The following is an 18,292-nucleotide window of genomic DNA, read 5'->3' as shown; positions in this document are numbered from 1 at the left end:
AGTAGCCGGGCACATCCCCACTAGAGGAGACTATAAGGAAAGATTTCCCCGGACAGGAATTGTGACCGTGCGCTACAAGATCCGTGCATTGAGCTGTTTGTGAGAACTCTGTGCAATAAAGATGTCGTTTGGTTTATCTGATCCCTGCCTGAAGAGTCTTCCTGCGGCTGACAACATGCTCTTTTCCACCACACTCTGCCCCACAGAACAATCCCCTGTCCCAATATTGACGGCGGAGCCGGGGGTTAGCCTGATAGAAAAAGGGGCCACGACTACAACCCCCGAGGTACCCCCGGCACCCCGTTACACACTGCAAGTGGCTCCCACTGGACCGAGCACCGAGTGTAGTGGAGCACGTCAATGCTCACTGGAGGGGTTTGCATATGTAAAGCACCCGAATTCCGAACTCGAACTCTGATTTTTTAGTAAAAACTGTTTTCGGTATGAATACCGAACGTAACTTTTCAGGTTCGCTCATCTCTAGTGGCGATCAGTAAAAATGTAATGATTGATCTTTACATTTTGCCCATTACTACCGTCAACTCACTCAACGTGCCAATGAAACAAGTCAGAAATCAATGTACAACTTATCAAGACTCGCACCTTGTAAGTACATTTGTTCTTCTTAAGTGTTAGAAATTCTTTAATAAATAGATATATTTCAATTCTGGATTGTATCCTGCATGTCACTATGATTTATGTCTTTACTTATAGGAGGTCTAAGGACAGCAGCATACAGACAAAAACAGGAATTCCTTGACATCAATTACAAGTGTGTGTCTTTGGCCACTTGAAATGAACATGAAAGACATGAAGAAAATGCTTTCAGCAGAAACTTGTTCCCGACACACAAGTTTTATTATATTTAGAAAATCCCATTGCTCAGACGAGCACATTCCCGGCTGACACCATAGTCTGTGACAAGAAACCTTGAAGTAACAAGTAGGAATACAGAGTCAGAAACAATTATTCAGGTTATAGCCACTTTTTTCTTGATTTATTGAATTCTGAGACATATTACAAGTGCTGCCTCCTGTTATGGTGACATGTTTTATGAACTATTAAAAATCACTATAAACACTGTAAATTATCACTCTACTAGTCTGTCCCACAATTAAAGTAGTTTAAAGAACCCTTCAAAAAGTCATGATTTATGGCAAACGTTAAAACTTACCCGTAAGATTTCTTCAACACAACTGGGATCATTTGGAAGACCAACCTGTGTAAAGAAAGAATTGTATTATTAAGGGGAGGAAAAAATGAAATAGTACAATAAAACTATAGGTGCCACTAAAAAAGTTACATGAAATAAATAAATAAAATAAATAATAAAAATAATGTGACTTCTGAAGTACAAATATCAGAAAAGCAAAGATTCAATTTTCTTTTTCCCTCAATTTAAACAAATGTAAGATTTTAATTGTATGTTTTTATTTGGGCTATAAAAGATCAATAGCCAACCGGAATTGAAATCCAAAAGTGATACATTTTTTGTATTAATTATATGATTTTATATATATGTATATATATCATCTATATACTGTATATATATATATATATATATATATATATATATATATATATATATATATATATATATATATATATATATATATCCATAGATATATGTATATATATATATATATATATATACACATATATAGATATATGTGTAAATATATATATGTACACACATATATATATACATATATATATATAGATATATATAGATATATATATATATCTATATATATAGATATAGATGCATATATATACGGTATATATATATATATATACATATATATATATCTCAGAAAGGTCAAACATATATCTTAAAAATAAAAAAAATTGAACTGCACTCGGGTGACATACGAGTGTGGTTCAATTTCCACAGACTGACGAAATGGAGAAAATAGAAAATATTTTTTATTCTTCTCTGCATACAAGAAAAATGGATCTCACACTGATCGAACTCTGATGAAACTTGGATTGGAGTCTGACTAACATAATTGGACCATTTTTCTCGGCTGGAGAAAATACGAGCCCCGTCACATGCTAGCGAGCGTTCCCGCCCCCATCGTTTGTGCGTCACGGGCAAATCGCTGCCCGTGGCGCACAATATCGTTCGGAGCCGTCACACGGACTTACCTGCCTGGCGATATCGCTGTGGCCTGCGAACCGCCATTTTTCAATGGGAGCAGTTCGTGAGGCATCACAGCGGCGTCACTAAGTGGCCGCCCAATAGAAGCGGAGGGGCAGAGATGAGCAGCCGTAACATCCCGCTCACCTCCTTCCTTCCTCATTGCCGACGCCCGCAGGTAAGCTATAGTTTGTCATTCCCAAGATGTCACACGTATCGATGTGTGCTGCCTCGGGAACGACGAACAACCTGCGTCCACAACAATCAACGATTTTTTTAAAATGAATGACGTGTCAACAATGGATGATTTGGTGAGTATTTTCCATCGTTAAAGGTTGCTCGTTTGTGTCACACGCAACGACGTCGCTAATGATACCGGATGTGTGTCACGGAATCCGTGGCCCCAACGATATATCGTTAGATACGTCGTTGCGTGTGACGGGGCCTTTAGCCTTAGACTAATCTTTTAGGAACAAATTTATCTATAATTGTGCTTGCCTTATCTAAAAGATGAGCTCATACATATAGAAAGGCAAATAAATACACAATACAATTAGTGATGAGCAAGCGCGGTACATGATCAAGCATCGAGGAGCTCTGGTACTTGAGGACCTCAGCTGAGTTTCATGGGTGCTCGGATATTTTGGCCATGGAATACTGACCACAATGCACAGGCTTGCTTCACTGCATGATGGAGCCGGCACACCAGTGAGACATTCGCAGCCTCTGAATGGCAGTAAACTGGGGTTAAAGCACGTTTTTGGATGTAGTGTGTCAAAAGAGAAAAACTCTATCCTCCCCCTTGGAAATGCTATGTATATGGCTGGTTGTATGTGGACGGAGCGTTGAACTGCCCAATTATTGATTTCCATTATACTCGTCACTAGAGTTGAGCTCTTTCAGAGCGTCCAATCTTCTCAATTTGAGGACCGAGCACCCGAGCAGTGCTCACCCATCTCTATATACAATGTAAAAAAAGATAAATAAAATTGCAACTTTGCTGTATTTCTGCTTCTTACTATTTCAATTTGGTTTAAAAAGAAAAGCTACTATATAGTAGAAATCCTTTTTATGATGTATATGTTCATAGAAAATTACAATTTTAATTGCTTGTTTCAAGACTTATTAAGCCATGTAGGCGCACCTGACCTGTATGAACCTTGACCACCATTTGGCTAATCTTAAATCCATGACAGCTTAGCAATCATAGTTTACATAATAAATCTCTACACAAAGGATGTTCGAAATGTTAGCCAAGAGTTCAGAAAGACTTCACAATGAGAAGATATAACTATTTTATTTTATGCAGGAAACATTGACATCAGGAGACATCATGCCAAAGAAATTCAGGAAGAAATGAGAAACAAAGTAATTGAGATCTATCAGTCTGGAAATGTTATAAAGCCATTTCCAAAGCTTTGGGACTCTAGCAAACCACAGTGAGCCATAATAAACAAATGGAGGAAACATGGACCAGTGGTGAACTTTCCAAGGAGTGGTCAACAGACCAAAATTACCCCAAGAGCACAGCGACGACTCATCAACCACTCAAGTGAGCAGCACTTTGATTGGGTATGAGTGATGCTCAACCCTTTGTAAGACGCTTGAAGTGTTTGAATGGCTCGCACTGGGGGTAAATTCAGCATGATCAGATGTAGTGTGCACACAGACACTCAATTTTTTTTTTTTTTTTTAAAAAAACCCGCTCACTTGCCCTCAAAAATGTTCTGCTTGTGGATGGAGCCACAAAATGCCCAATTACTGACTTTCATTGAGCTTCGGATCAAGTCGGAGTGACAAACCGAATTTTTTTAAGGTTCAAATGAACCTGGCGAATCGAAATTTCAAAGGTTCGCTCATCTCTACTTCTGAGATACAAGCTACTGCTCTCAAATCCATTGATTTCTATACAGCAGTTGACTACTCACCTCACCTCCCTTCCACTCAGCTCCTGATGGACCTGTTCTTATCAGTCCTGAATAATCCAAATCCCTGAGGCCCCACTAAGGGCAGTTCTCCTAATCATAGCTCTCACCTTACTAAGGCCATATACTTGTTCAAAGCCACAGTCATCACAATGTAAATATAGTTATAACTGTTTAAAGTTCAGATCAAAGACAGATCATTAATGAGTGACAGTAGAAGTCAGTGACCAGAACTGTTCCATCCTGCGAATAACCGGGAAGTAAGGAGACTGCAGAGCTGTGTGCTGCTCAAGCCACAACTTGAGAATACCCCTTTAAATGTTTTTACAAACTCTCATACACTCTGTAAACGAATGCTAATTTGCCAAATAGAGAACAGTTGTTTCAAGTCTGGTTATTTTATTTCATTAAACCAAAGGATATCTTAGTTGTACATTCTTTTTAGTCTTAAAGTATCTAATTTCTGAAAAGAAATGATTGTTGAAAGTAGCTCATTTTCTTTGGCTTTCAAAGCTTTATTAATTAATTGTGCATCTCCACTAGAGCTAAATCCAGCAGCTAATGAGAAATAAAATGAAACTAGTTAAAATCCTAAAATTGAAACTCATAAGTAATGTGTAAGGTCTAAATTAATGAGCAGTAATACCAAAGCAGAATCTGTCCATAAATTCAAGGATTTTTTTTTAACTGTGTTATTATATTTAATATGAATCATTGCTTCTTATTTTTAAATTATCATAATGGATTATAGGAAAAGAAACTCATACAAATAAAACCACCTATTTAAACAGCATAAGAGGAGACAAAAGGATATATTTACATGTTTACGTGAGTAATTACAGTCAGGAATAGGAATGGGCGGACCCGGACTGTAAAAGTCCGGATCTGCACAGTTTCAAGATTGCCTGGGTGCCGGGCCCAGGATTCCAGGCGTTTGATCCGGATCCGGAACTCAAAAAATTAAAAAAAAATAAAGAAAATAAGAATGAAGAAAGAGCTTCATACTTACCAAGGCTTCATTACAGCTGCAAACTGCTCCTGTGTGGCTGTACGCTGCTCCTGCGGCCTCCCTTTGCCGCTCATTATTGCTCATCGCACAAGCATGACTTTCCCTACTTTCCCTGGCCTGGCATCTGTGTTTGGTTGTAGTGAGACGTGCCCCCAGCCTGTATGACAGCATGTGAGTGGTTATCATCCTGAGTTGCCTGCTGCATGAAGCAGGAAGCTCAGGCTGGGTAGAAGGGGCACATCGTGGCCACAGTTCATCCTGAGCTGCCTGGATCCAGAAGAGGTCAGTACTGGTTTCACCACTTACACACTGTAATACTCAACCAGGTTTCCCTCCTTAATGGGGACTGGGTTAGGGTAGGGTAGTAAGGTTAGCTTCAAACATGGAGGGCACCACCCATTAGTGACATTGAGTCAGGAAGGGGCAGCCACTTAGGGGAAGTTAGGAGCCAACACAACAGTTAGGAGGGAGAGTTCTCCAGCAGGAGCGAACAGGAGCAGACGTGTCTTACAGGTGCTCTGGTGGGACATAGGAGTTCACGCAGTTGCCGAGTGAAGAGCTTCATTGCTCCCTCGGAACCAGTGCCACACAGGATGCAGAACCCTAGAGAAGATCACTCTTCAAGTTGGTTTTCCAGAATCTGCCAGGACAGGGAGGTTTCAAGCTTCCCTGGCCACAAAGAGCCCAAAAGCATAGTGCCAAGATAGGATCCAGGGTCTTGGACAGCACCAGGCCCCAATGTGGAGCCGCGGCACCTGCAAATAGGGACAAGAGAACTACTCGAGATGAACTGGGGACCCCAAGTAGCTTTAAACTACGGGGATCCAGCACACACGGCTCTAAGAGGAAGGGACTCACCGAGCACCACACTGGACTGACCTCTGAAAGGATCCGGGTTCGACGGAGCCCACCACAGCGGGTGACCGGTATTACCTGGGCGAGCGGCATTAAGGACTAAGTAAAACACCTGGAACCACAACAGCTAATTTGGACTCTTTATTACCGGCGCTGCCGCCCCTTGCCTCAACGCTAAGAGCCATCACTACTCCTCTCATCATCCTCTCTGGTGTCTGCTCCACCTGTGCGGAGCGATACCATCTCTGGCTGCTACTACCATCCGCCCTGGAGGACAGCGACAGCAGTGGCGGCTAATTCCCTGGTCGTGTACCGCAGGTGGCATCACGACATTTATCTTACTACAACCCCCATCATCATCCCTCCTTTTTGGTGTACACCTCGGGGCACGAAGCCGAGCAGGCCACCACGACATCCCAGATTATCACACCAGCCCGGTAATGAGTAACTCAGGTATGAGATTCCCTGTACCTGACAACCCTGCCCCCTGGGTGCTACACCTGCTGCATGAAACATGAAGCAAGTGGCTCAGGCTGTGCAGATGGGAGCACATTGCGGGCACAGTTCATCATGAGCTGCCAGCTGCATGAAGCAGGGGGCTCAGGCTGGGCAGAGGGGGACACATCCTAAGCGCAGTTCATCCTGGGCCGCCTGCTGCATGAAGCATGAAGCAGGGGGCTCAGGATGGGCAGAGGGGGATACTTCGCGGGCGCAGTTCATCCAGAGCTTCTCGCTGCATGAAGCATGAAGCAGGCTGCTCAGGCTGGGCAGAGGGGGGCACATCGTGGGTGCAGTTCATCTTGAGCTGCCTGCTGCATGAAGCAGGTGGCTCAGGCTGGGCAGAGGGGAGCACATCGCTCCCCTAATATTCATTCTAAACCAGGCTGCATTTGGAACACGCCCCCATCACGTGACAAATTACGTCACACCTGAAATTTTTAGTGCACACAGCCCCGGAAGTGAATGTTCGACCTGAATACAACTTGCCACCATGAAGCGGAACTTTGGTAAGTCCACTGCGTGCGTTCCTATCCCCCTATCCTTTGCACCAACATTTTTAATCTCCAGATTCTGGTTCCCATAGACTTATATGGGTACTGGATTCCGGATAACATCCAGGTTTTTTAAAAACATGAGCAAAGACCCGCCGATCCCAGTTTTATGCGAGTCCGCCCAGCTCTAGTCAGGAGCTGTTTCAATACACTGCAGTCTAATACGCCATAAGCATTTTAAAAATGCTGTCATCTTGCCATATAACATTTCCTACAACCCTCTTGTCTTTCTTTGCTCCTCATGTCTTTTTTCATATGGAAAAACCTATGAGGAAAAAAAAAACTAAGAGCATGTTGCATTTAAAAAATAAATCACAAGGACCCAAAAACAATATAAGTGAGAATAAAACAAAAAAATACACTACTTGTGTTCTTTGTAATTACCTATTGACTTAATGATAAGAGCTGCCAGGAGAAAAAATAAATTATATATAATGCAACTTACCTACAAATACTTAAAATCCTGTTAGACTGCTGTACCAAACCAGCAATTAAAGGAAGAAACTGAGCTTATATTCACCCTGCAGCCGCTTGCATCCAGTTATCAGGGCTGTGAAGGGAGCGGTTACAGTCACCTCTGTAGAGTGTTGAGCCAGTGTGTGTGTGCAATTTGTGTGGAGCGTGGTGCGCAGAACTTGTGTGTGTGTGTGTGTGTGCATAGCAAGCTGTGCTCATTGTACAGTTAGAAGTGACTGGTACACTTCCGTGCACCGCCCCGATGACTGGAAGCAAACAACTGTAGGGAGAATATAAGGTCATTTTCTCCCTGTAGCTGCTCTTTCAGTAAGGCAGCCAGGGAGGATTTAATGCAATTTATACAAAATTTACATCTATATCTACATGTAAAAAGTGTTTCTGGACATGCCAATTCTATGTTCCCTCAAACCTTGTAACATCTGTGGCATTGTGCTGTGTGATAAAACTGCACATTTTAGAGAGGCCTTTTATTAAGGCCAGCCTAAAGCCTGCTTTACATGTTGTAATTTGCAACGCCCCCATCGTATGTGCAGCACGTTCAATTTGTTGAACGTGCCGCACATATGAGTAACCCCCCCGTCACACGTACTTATCTTCCATATGACCTCGATGTGGGCGGCGAACGTCCACTTCCTGGAGTGGGAGGGACGTTCGGCGTCACATCGACGTCACGCGGTAGCCGGCCAATAGATGCGGAGGGCCGGAGCTGAGCGGGACGTAAACATCCCGCCCACCTCCTTCCATCCGCATTGCTGGCCGGGAGTCGCAAGACGCAGGTAAGATCTGTTCATCGTTCCCGGGGTGTCACACGCTGCAATGTGTGCTACCCTGGGTAGGATGAACAATCTGACGTGCAATTCTAGAGAAAGGTACGATGTGTATGCGATGAACGTTTTATCGTTCAATCGCAATCGCACGTACCTGTCACACCCTGCAATGTACCTTAAAATGCCGGATGTGCATTACTTACGACGTGACCCCGCCGACACATCGTAAGATATATTGCAGCGTGTAAAGTGGGCTTTAGGCACACCTGTGCAATAATCATGCAGTAATCAGCATCTTGATATGCCGCACCTGTGAGGTGGATGGATTATCTCTGCAAAGGAGCAGTGATCACCAAGGCCTCTTTCACACATCTGTGTTTCTAGTACATGTGACATCTTTTTTCACACGTACCGGAGACACGAACACATGTAGACCCATTAAAATCAATGAGTTTGCAGATACGGCCGTGTTTTCACACAGACCGTGTGTCCGTCTGGAGCATACCCGTGTCCATGTGCTCCACACGGCGATATGTCCATTTTTCTCCAGCTGCATGGGTATCACACGGACTGCACACTAATGTGATTCGTGTGACATCCTTTTATTACCCCTTTTTTACGGACCGGAGAAAACACATGTCACATAAAATAAGGGTTGTGTATACTTTCCTGTCTCCAGCGCTGCTGTCTCTGCCTCTGCTGTTGCTTCCGGGCCCGCTTATTATGCTCATGCATATTCACTGCACTCACCAAGAACCCAGAAGCAACAGCAGCGCCGGGGACAGGTAAGTATACCAGCTCATGTTGTCTGTGTGCTAGCCGGATGTGACACGGATAGCACAGGGACAGCAGCTAATGAATTGTAGTCATTTATATGGGGCTTCCAGTCTACAGCTGTTGGTCAAAGTGTAATAAAAGGGTGGTATTCAGGACAGGGGGCTTATGTCTTACTACAAATTCGACTGCTCTTATCAAGTCATTCCACCTGCTGTTGTCCACTTTTAATAAACCTCTTTAGAAAACAAACCAAGCGCTTTTCTCATGAGTTAACAAGAGAACCATGAAGAAACAGCATTTACATTGTAAAATATTCATTGTGAATATCTGAAATAATTAGTTGATCTAGAGAGAACAGATATTTACATATTGTAATTTACAACACAAGTTCATTGCTGATGTTTTTCTCTTCTTTCAATTTTCCCATTTCCCTAATGGTCAAAACTAGCTAAATGGAAGGAATAAGGATACATCTCAGGACACAGCATGGGAATAGATAGGATACAGATACAAGGAGCCATTCCAGGAAGACCCCAGCGATTGCGGCCATAGGTTGCGTTATTAACTGTGAATACTCATGCTCTACGTAACGTAAATATTTAAAAATGTATTATTCTCTTTTTCTCTATCACATGCACTTCTATAATCAATAACTGATCATCCCAAGCTAGCTGGTTCATAAATAAATGTCAGTATAGCAAAGCCGCTAGGAATATCAAGATGGCAAGCTTCCACTTGGGGCTGCAGGGACTAGAGAAGCTCAGACTTCTAAGTGCAGTACAACAAAAGGCCACAAGAGGTCACTAGCACCACATCAGAAAGTCAAACAAGCCTAAAGTCAACACCGGGATGTCACGTCAAACCAAGGGAGTAAGTAAGCTGTAGTCAAGTAGAAGCAAGGGGGGTTGTAAGCCAGGAAATCACGTCAAGAGCCGGAGAGGAGCAGAGCCTTAAGTCAGAGAACATAGCCGAGGTTGAAGGCCGGGAGATTTGGTAAGTACAGAGAAGGGGTAGGAGGCCGAGACACAGAACAAGATCAGGGTCAGGTAAACAGGATTGGATGACTAGACTAGGGGAGCAGAGGTCAGGGAGAGGTTTGCTGGGTAGCGGAACAGATCAGAGTCAACTTACAGAGACAAGGACACATGTTGCAGAGCAGAGCTATTACTGGCGGCGTTCCGGTGGTATACAGACAATAATAAAGTGTCGAGAGTCCCAGAACGAGGCACAACCAAACAAACCTCTTCCACCTGTCTTAATGTCTTAACTCCATAAGAGCCAGGCTATATTCATGGCATAAGACACCTAAAGGATAAGGACACCTTCAGGGGGATTTTTTTTATACATTTTATACATGTATTTTGGGTTAAAAATATATTTTTTTTAGTTGGGTTTCATTAAAAATGTTGCATTTTTGGTTTCGAAGACCATTTAATACAAAGATTGTGTGCAAAAAATCATGGTATGCACCAATGACTTTGGTGACTCTCAGAAAACCACCAAACTATTGGTGTGCAAAAAACATTGGATCCCATACATATTATCTGTACTTCATCTGATTTTTTGGACGGTTGTATTCCAGTTATTATCATATAAAACTATATTTGACTATGTACATTTTAAATTATTGAAGTATAAATATGGATGTCCTACTGATGTCACACATATGTAAAAACCAGACACATGAATGGCACAAAGATGGAATTTGGGCGTCAACATGTAACAATTTTTCATAAGCTATCCTGAGTTTTTTGGCTCTTTTTACTCTGTGCTGATTTCTGACCACAGATCGTATCATTGGAGACCTGAACTTCCCTGTGATCTTAAATCAGCTGAGAGCTCTGAAACAGACGGATAAAAGAGCTCCATCAGAACAAGCTCATTGATGGATTATTAGATATCTCATTCTGTAACCAGCAACAGGCAATGCAAAAAGAGGCCAAAGACGGTGAAGAATGCAACATTTTTAATTAATTCAAATTAAAAAAAATATTTTTAGCTCAAAATACATGCAGACATTTAAGTAAAAAAAAAATTAAAAAAAAGCCCTTAAAGGCACACATATCCTCGAACAAATTATTCAACATATGATATTTGTATCAACATACACAAAATGGGTGACTAATAGAGACTTCCAGGTTAGTAACGGTCTGCATCCAGATCATATTGAAATAAATAGACACTATGCACAGCTGAATACAGATTGTACCCAGAGGAGTGGCTGAAAACAACCAGATTTACACTGTGAGTGAGCATAACTAGAGGAGCAGAGCATAACCAGAGGAGCAGAGCATAACCAGAGGAGCAGAGCATAACCAGAGGAGCAGAGTATAACCAGAGGAGCAGAGTATAACCAGAGGAGCAAAGTATAACCAGAGGAGCAGAGCATAACCAGAGGAGCAAAGCATAACCAGAGGAGCAAAGCATAACCAGAGGAGCACAGTATAACCAGAAGAGCAGAGCATAACCAGAAGAGCAGAGCATAACCAGAGGAGCAGAGCATAACCAGAGGAGCAGAGTATAACCAGAGGAGCAGAGCATAACCAAAGGAGCAAAGTATAACCAGAGGAGCAGAGCATAACCAGAGGAGCAAAGTATAACCAGAGGAGCAAAGTATAAACAGAGGAGCAGAGCATTACCAAAGGAGTAAAGTATAACCAGAGGAGCAAAGTATAACCAGAGGAGAAGAGCATAACCAAAGGAGTAAAGTATAACCCGAGGAGCAAAGTATAACCAGAGGAGCAAAGTATAACTAGAAGAGCAAAGCATAACCAGAGGAGCAAAGTATAACCAGAGGAGCAGAGCATAACCAAAGGAGCAAAGTATAACCAAAGGAGCAAAGTATAACCAGAGGAGCAGAGCATAACCAAAGGAGCAAAGTATAACCAGAGGAGCAGAGCATAACCAAAGGAGCAAAGTATAACCAGAGGAGCAAAGTATAACCAGAGGAGCAAAGTATAACTAGAGGAGCAGAGCATAACCAGAGGAGCAAAGTATAACCAGAGGAGAAGAGCAAAACCAGAGGAGCAAAGTATAACTAGAGGAGAAGAGCAAAACCAAAGTAGCAAAGTATAACCAGAGGAGCAAAGCATAACCAGAGGAGCAAAGTATAACCAAAGGAGCAAAGTATAACTAGAGGAGCAGAGCATAACCAGAGGAGCAAAATATAAGCAGAGTTGCAGAGCATAACCAGAAGAGCAAAATATAACTGGAGGAGTAGAGCATAACCAGAGGAGCAAAATATAACCAGAGGAGCAGAGCATAACCATAGAAGCAGAGCATACACAGAGGAACAATACAAAACCAGAGGAGCAATGCATGACCAGAGGAGCAATGCATAACCAGAGGAGCATTGTATACTCAGAGGAGCTGAGCATACCAAGAGGAGCAGTGCACAATCTGAAGAGCAGTGCATAACGAGCTGAGCAATGCAAAGCCAGAGAAACAGTGCATATTAAGAGAAGTTGAGAATAATCAGAGGAGCAGAGCACAGCCAGAGAGGAGCAGTGTATAATCAAAGGAGCAAAGCATAATCAGAAGAGCAGAGCATATCCATAGGAGCCGAGCATACCCAGAGGAGCCAAGCATAATCAGAGTAGCAGAGCACACCAAAAGAAGCAGAGCATACCCAGAGGAGAAGAGCATAACCAGAGAAGCCGAGCACACCCAGAGTAGCAGAGCATACCAAGAGGAACAGTGCATACCCAGAGAAGCAGTGCATAACCAGAGGAGTCAAGCATACCCAGATGAGCAGAGCATACCCAGAGGAGCAGAGCATATCCAGAGGAGCAGAGCATATCCAGAGGAGCAGAGCCTAACCAGAGAAGCATTGCATAACCAGAGGTGCAGAGCCTAACTAGAGAAGAATTGCATAACCAGAGGAGCAGAGCATAACCAGAGAAGCAGTGCATAACCAGAGAAGCAGAGCATAACAAGAGGAGCAGAGCATAACCAGAGGAGCAGTACATAACCAGAGGAGCAGTGCATTGCCAAAGTAGTTATACATAATCATAGGAGCAGAGCATACAAGAGGAGCAAAGCATAACCAGAGGTGCTGAGCATATCCAGAGTAGCAGAGCATACCAAGAGGAACAGTGCATACCCAGAGAAGCAGTGCATAACCAGAGGAGTCAAGCATACCCAGATGAGCAGAGCATACCCAGAGGAGTAGAGCATATCCAGAGGAGCAGAGCATATCCAGAGGAGCAGAGCCTAACCAGAGAAGCATTGCATAACCAGAGGTGCAGAGCCTAACTAGAGAAGAATTGCATAACCAGAGGAGCAGAGCATAACCAAAGAAGCAGTGCATAACCAGAGAAGCAGAGCATAACAAGAGGAGCAGAGCATAACCAGAGGAGCAGTACATAACCAGAGGAGCAGTGCATTGCCAAAGTAGTTATACATAATCATAGGAGCAGAGCATACAAGAGGAGCAAAGCATAACCAGAGGTGCTGAGCATATCCAGAGTAGCAGTGCATAACTAGAGGAGCAATACATAACCATAGGAGCAGTGCATACCTAGAGGAGTGGTGTATACTTAGAGGGGCAGAGCATAACCAGAATAGCAATAATCCCCACTTTTGAAGATTGGTATTTTCTTAACACAGTGAGAAGTAGGGCTAAAACAGGAGATACATTTTTTTTCTGCCTATGTGTTCATCCAAATAATTTAAAAAAATCTGTTCAACATCAATTTGTTAAGGTAACCAAATTCCTACATCAACCAATAAAACTCCTGCTCTTCAGCCTTAGGCGATTTTAATTCTTCATTTGCAGGTTCCTGTCTGCACATAAATTGAAGGGGGGTTTGCTAACCCAAAGAGAGGCATTGGAGTAGGCAGGGACCCAATATTAAGAGATCGCCTTGTTGTTGGCAGTTGGGCTCTAATAAAACTGGCCATTTTTTGTGCTAAGTAGCTTATTTTTTACATGTTTTCCATAGCAGTATTGCATGTCTATATTCCTATATTCATTGTTACACATATCTTAGCACTACAGAGTGCAAATGTCTCTTTTTTTGTTACTATCAACAAATAAAAGCCCAAGAGTAAAGCACAAATCTTCAAATATTTGGCATAACTGAGGCAAAGAAACTTTAGGCTTTGCATTAATGTTGTCAAACTCAAAAGCTAACAGGGCTGAACATGGGGTAGTGCATAACAATATGTTTCCAGTATGTGCCCCTAAAGTAAGTAAACTCTACTTATATTGCATTGTAAATGGAAAATTGAGGATAACATGCAGAGCGCTGTGGTTTATGATGCCGAACCAAATGGCAATTAATCTTTACACTACGCAGCATGTGGTGTCATGTAAAGCCCCGTGATGTGATCACAGCAAATTTATACTGAAAATAAAAACAAGAGGAAAAAAATGGTTTATTTTAATCATATTTATATGCAAATTAGATTAAAGCAACAGATTCTCATAAAAGAAGCTCAAAAAACAGCAATAGACTCAGTCAGGGGCTTATCTGTAGCGGATGCAAAGGTAGGATGTCGGAGGAGGCACTAAAACGCATTTGTAATAAGCAGATACCAGTAACATAAAAACTAGGAGTGACCATATGGATTTCTTGCGAATCAAATTTGAGTAAATTTTATGAAATTTGCAGATTCTGGTGAATTTCAACAATTTGAGATTTGAATTACATGATTCGCCGATAAAATGCCCACCATTTTACACATTGGAATATACTGCATCAGTCACAAAGGCTGACATGCCATATGGTTTCCCTTTTGATTGTTTGTAGCCATCATACTTCATGGTATAGCACAGTCAATAAGGAGGGATTATCATAGACTGTATAAAAGCCAGGGCAGGGAATGCCACAGCTGTTTTATGTTGATTTTAGGATAATGATAGGCTATTGCAGCTCATAACTAAGCAAAATAGGACAGACCTAAAACATTAAACAAATACTCACAGCTAATGTGTTATATAAGTGCAGCATTCAATTTATAGGGGGAAAGAGAGATAGCAGAGGTGCCAGTAGCAGTGCCAGACTCAGTGTGGTTTAATCAGTACAAGGCTATGTGCACACAGTGCGTTTTTCGCGGCGTTTTTGCGCGTTTTTCGGGTGCGTTTTGGCCTCAAAACTGCATGACTTTGCTTCCCCAGCAAAGTCTATGAGTTTTAATTTTTGCTGTCCGCACACAACTGCTTTTTAAGCTGCGTTTTTGAGCTTGAAAAAAAAAAAATGGACATGTCAATTCTTTCCTGCGTTTTTCTACGTTTTACCCCCATGCAATGCATTGGAAAAACGCAGCAAAACGCAGAGATCAAAAACGCAGCAAAACGCAGCCAAAAACGCACCAAATCGCGATAAAAACGCATGCGTTTTTTTACGCGTTTTTTCGACGCAGGTGCGTTTTTGTGCGTTTTTAGCGGCCAAAAACGCACAAAAACACAGCGTCAAAAAAACGCAGTGTGCGAACTTAGCCCAACAGTGTAGTAGGCATCTGTGTTGGAGGATTTGAAGTAGAATTAGGCTATGTTCACACAGGGCTTTTTTGGTAATTGTTCTTCCTGAACAAAACCTGATCTTGTGGCAGGAAATCTCCTTTGAGCCATCTGCATTTTTGGTGCATTTTTCATGCGTTTTTTTAGTGGCGTTTTTGCTGCAGATTTGGTGTGGATTTGTGCTTTTTTTCTACAAAATGGGTTGTATCAATGAAAAAACGCAGCAAATCTGCAGCAAAGAATTGACATGCTCATTCTTTAAAAACCTGACCAAAAATGTATGTATTTGACAAAACAGTCAGGGAAAAAAACCTGATGTGTTTGTGTGTGTGCATGAGATTTCAGAAATCTCATAGACTTTGCTGGGACTGTAAAAAGCAGCTTTTTATTAGCATGGATTTGCATAAAACCAAGGAAAATCTGCAGCTAAAAAAACGCAGCAAAAACTTACCAAAAAAGCCCTGTGTGAACATAGTCTTAGACATTTTCTTCATCATTCTTAATGCAATACAAAGCAGTAGCAAGACAACACAATAGTTTTTACAAAAAACAAATTCTGAAATCAGTATCAGACAATGTGCATGCTTGTCACGGCTGAGTGTTTGCATCTCTTGTGCAGTTGTGTTTGTGAAGGGAAAATAATAGTTTTTTTGTTTTTTTTAAATACTAAAGGAGATTAAAAAAAAATCCAGACATTTAGCTGTGAATAACTTACAAAATGTGCGTATTGGAGAAAAAATGTATTCCATTTTCGCATCTGTTTTCCTAGTAAAATGTTCTATGCATAGTTGCTATAGTAATACGGAGCTATATTACTGGTGCTGGTTTTTTTAGGTCTACTTACCTAGCATTTCTTATTTTGTCAGTTTTGGAAATCGGGTTGAATATTTTTAAAAATTAAAAAAAACCTAAAAAGAGATAATGTAGACATTTAACTGTGCATGCCCAATTTTGCACACCTGGTTTACTAGTCCAATTTGACAACCATACATATCACTTCGATACTTCGGCCTGCTGACAGATTTTCCGTCTGAATGAGTATCTATCCCTTTAGCATTTCCTATTGCATTTTTTTTGGAAAGGGTGGAATGATTGGAGTTGAAAAATTGACAAATGTCAATTTTATTGTACATAATATTGTACACATGACAAAATAGCAATGACAATGGATTGGATGGTGTAGTGTAAAAGAAAAAAAAAACATACTAAAAGAGAATGGAAGTTGCTAGCGGTAGAAGAAAAAATAGCAGAAACACCACCACTGCTACCAGTTGTCCAGGTAGTAATACTACCAAACACAGGCCACAATGGACCTCCTTTGCCTCTAACAAATGTATTAGTGGGGAAGACGTGTAGAGCATTCTGGAAAATATGGCACATCAGACATCTCAGTCACAGAAGGATACTGTTGCCTCTGGCAGAGACACTGTCATTTTGAGTCAATGTTCTGCACAGTATCATGAATGACAAAGATGGATCATTTTTGGACCATTTTTTAAGAAACATGAAAAATCGGGTTGTCATGTATTTTTATGTTGAGATCACTTTGACATTTTTAAGGCTCTATTTCCTTTAAAGGAAACCTGTCAGGTCTGTTATACGTTGTAACCTACAAGCAGGGTGATGTGCAGACTAGTAACCCCTTCCTACCCACCCCTCTGTTGTAATATTCTGTAAAATAAATTTATAAAAAAAGTTTTATAACTTACATGTTCTGTATGTAAATGAGCAGAAGGACTAGCCCCCGAGGGCGTCGCTTCGTCCCATCTAGTTTGCCCTGTTTCCATGGTATCATGCCCTGTGGGCGTGATATCATAGATTTACAGAAGCGACGTCACAGTCAGCTCCTGGAATCCCGCCCGTGCGCACTTCTCATTTGTGCAGCCTTCTTAGCCGGGTGTTTGCTTCTCGGCTTTAGACGCTCATTCGTCACTACTATCAATGTTCTCATAGTTTGCAAGAGCCCGTACTGACCTTTGATGTTAACGGGCTTACATCACTATCAGTTCACTTCTGCCTTCATGAACATTTTTTGATTCTGAAATTCAACAGTTCCCATACCATGCCTAGGAACCATATTCTCATTTTTAGTGAACTTGTATATGTGTATATCATGGAATAGCATATCAAATCATTTTCTAAAAATCTAATATCATAATGTATTCCTTTGCGAGCAGAAACATTGACCCGCGAGTCTTCAATTCTACTTGTTATATGGTAGTGTTGAGCGGCTGTAAGGAATTTTCTTTATTCTTTTCCACTTATTTGATAATTGCTCATTAAAGGACTGATCTTGATAACATACGAATATAAGTTACTGCTGTATGTGCAGCTCCGTAATATAAAATTATAGGTTCTCCAAAGGACGGATACCGATATATATATATATATATATATATATATATATATTCTGACTGTACACACATACACAGATGAATAGTTTCCCTTGCTACCACAGCTCTTTCATAGCATAGACACCTGATTTTCCTTTACCATTGACCTTTGGAGCTGTCAGACTAGACATATTTTATCTCTGTAGATGCATCAGAAAGCCTCTGAAATTCAGCGCTAAAGCATTAATCCGTATCGCTACACAGTCCTTGAAATTATAATTCAAAGTTCAACTTACTTTAGCATTTTCCTCCAAAGTTCTTTTGGCAGCCCAGGGCACAAAGTCATATTCTGGTTTCCAGCTGAAATCAATTGCAATGGTTTGAAATGTTGGCAGAGACAATTCTTTATGGCTAAAGAGCTCTGTTGATGCTAAATAGTATTCACTCATTTACTTTGTGGCGCTGCCATTCTCCGCAGGTCGAGGCTTGGCGTC

General features: G+C 41.5%; 1 protein-coding gene across 3 annotated transcripts in view; it reads right to left on the bottom strand.

Moving 5' to 3' along the window:
- AFF2 (ALF transcription elongation factor 2) overlaps positions 1-18,292 on the bottom strand; it is a 763,896-nt gene that overhangs the window by 341,216 nt on the left and 404,388 nt on the right. For all 3 annotated transcript variants that reach the window (XM_075323783.1, XM_075323786.1, XM_075323784.1), the window contains exon 4: positions 1,175-1,219. In XM_075323783.1, coding sequence (XP_075179898.1) covers positions 1,175-1,219 — 45 coding nt within the window. The remainder of the gene's footprint in view (positions 1-1,174; positions 1,220-18,292) is intronic.

Source organism: Anomaloglossus baeobatrachus, chromosome 9 (genome assembly GCF_048569485.1).
Source record: "Anomaloglossus baeobatrachus isolate aAnoBae1 chromosome 9, aAnoBae1.hap1, whole genome shotgun sequence".
Taxonomy (NCBI): Eukaryota; Metazoa; Chordata; class Amphibia; order Anura; family Aromobatidae; genus Anomaloglossus; species Anomaloglossus baeobatrachus.
The sequence above is the reverse complement of the archived record's forward strand: the minus strand, read 5'-3'. Positions and strand labels throughout refer to the sequence as shown.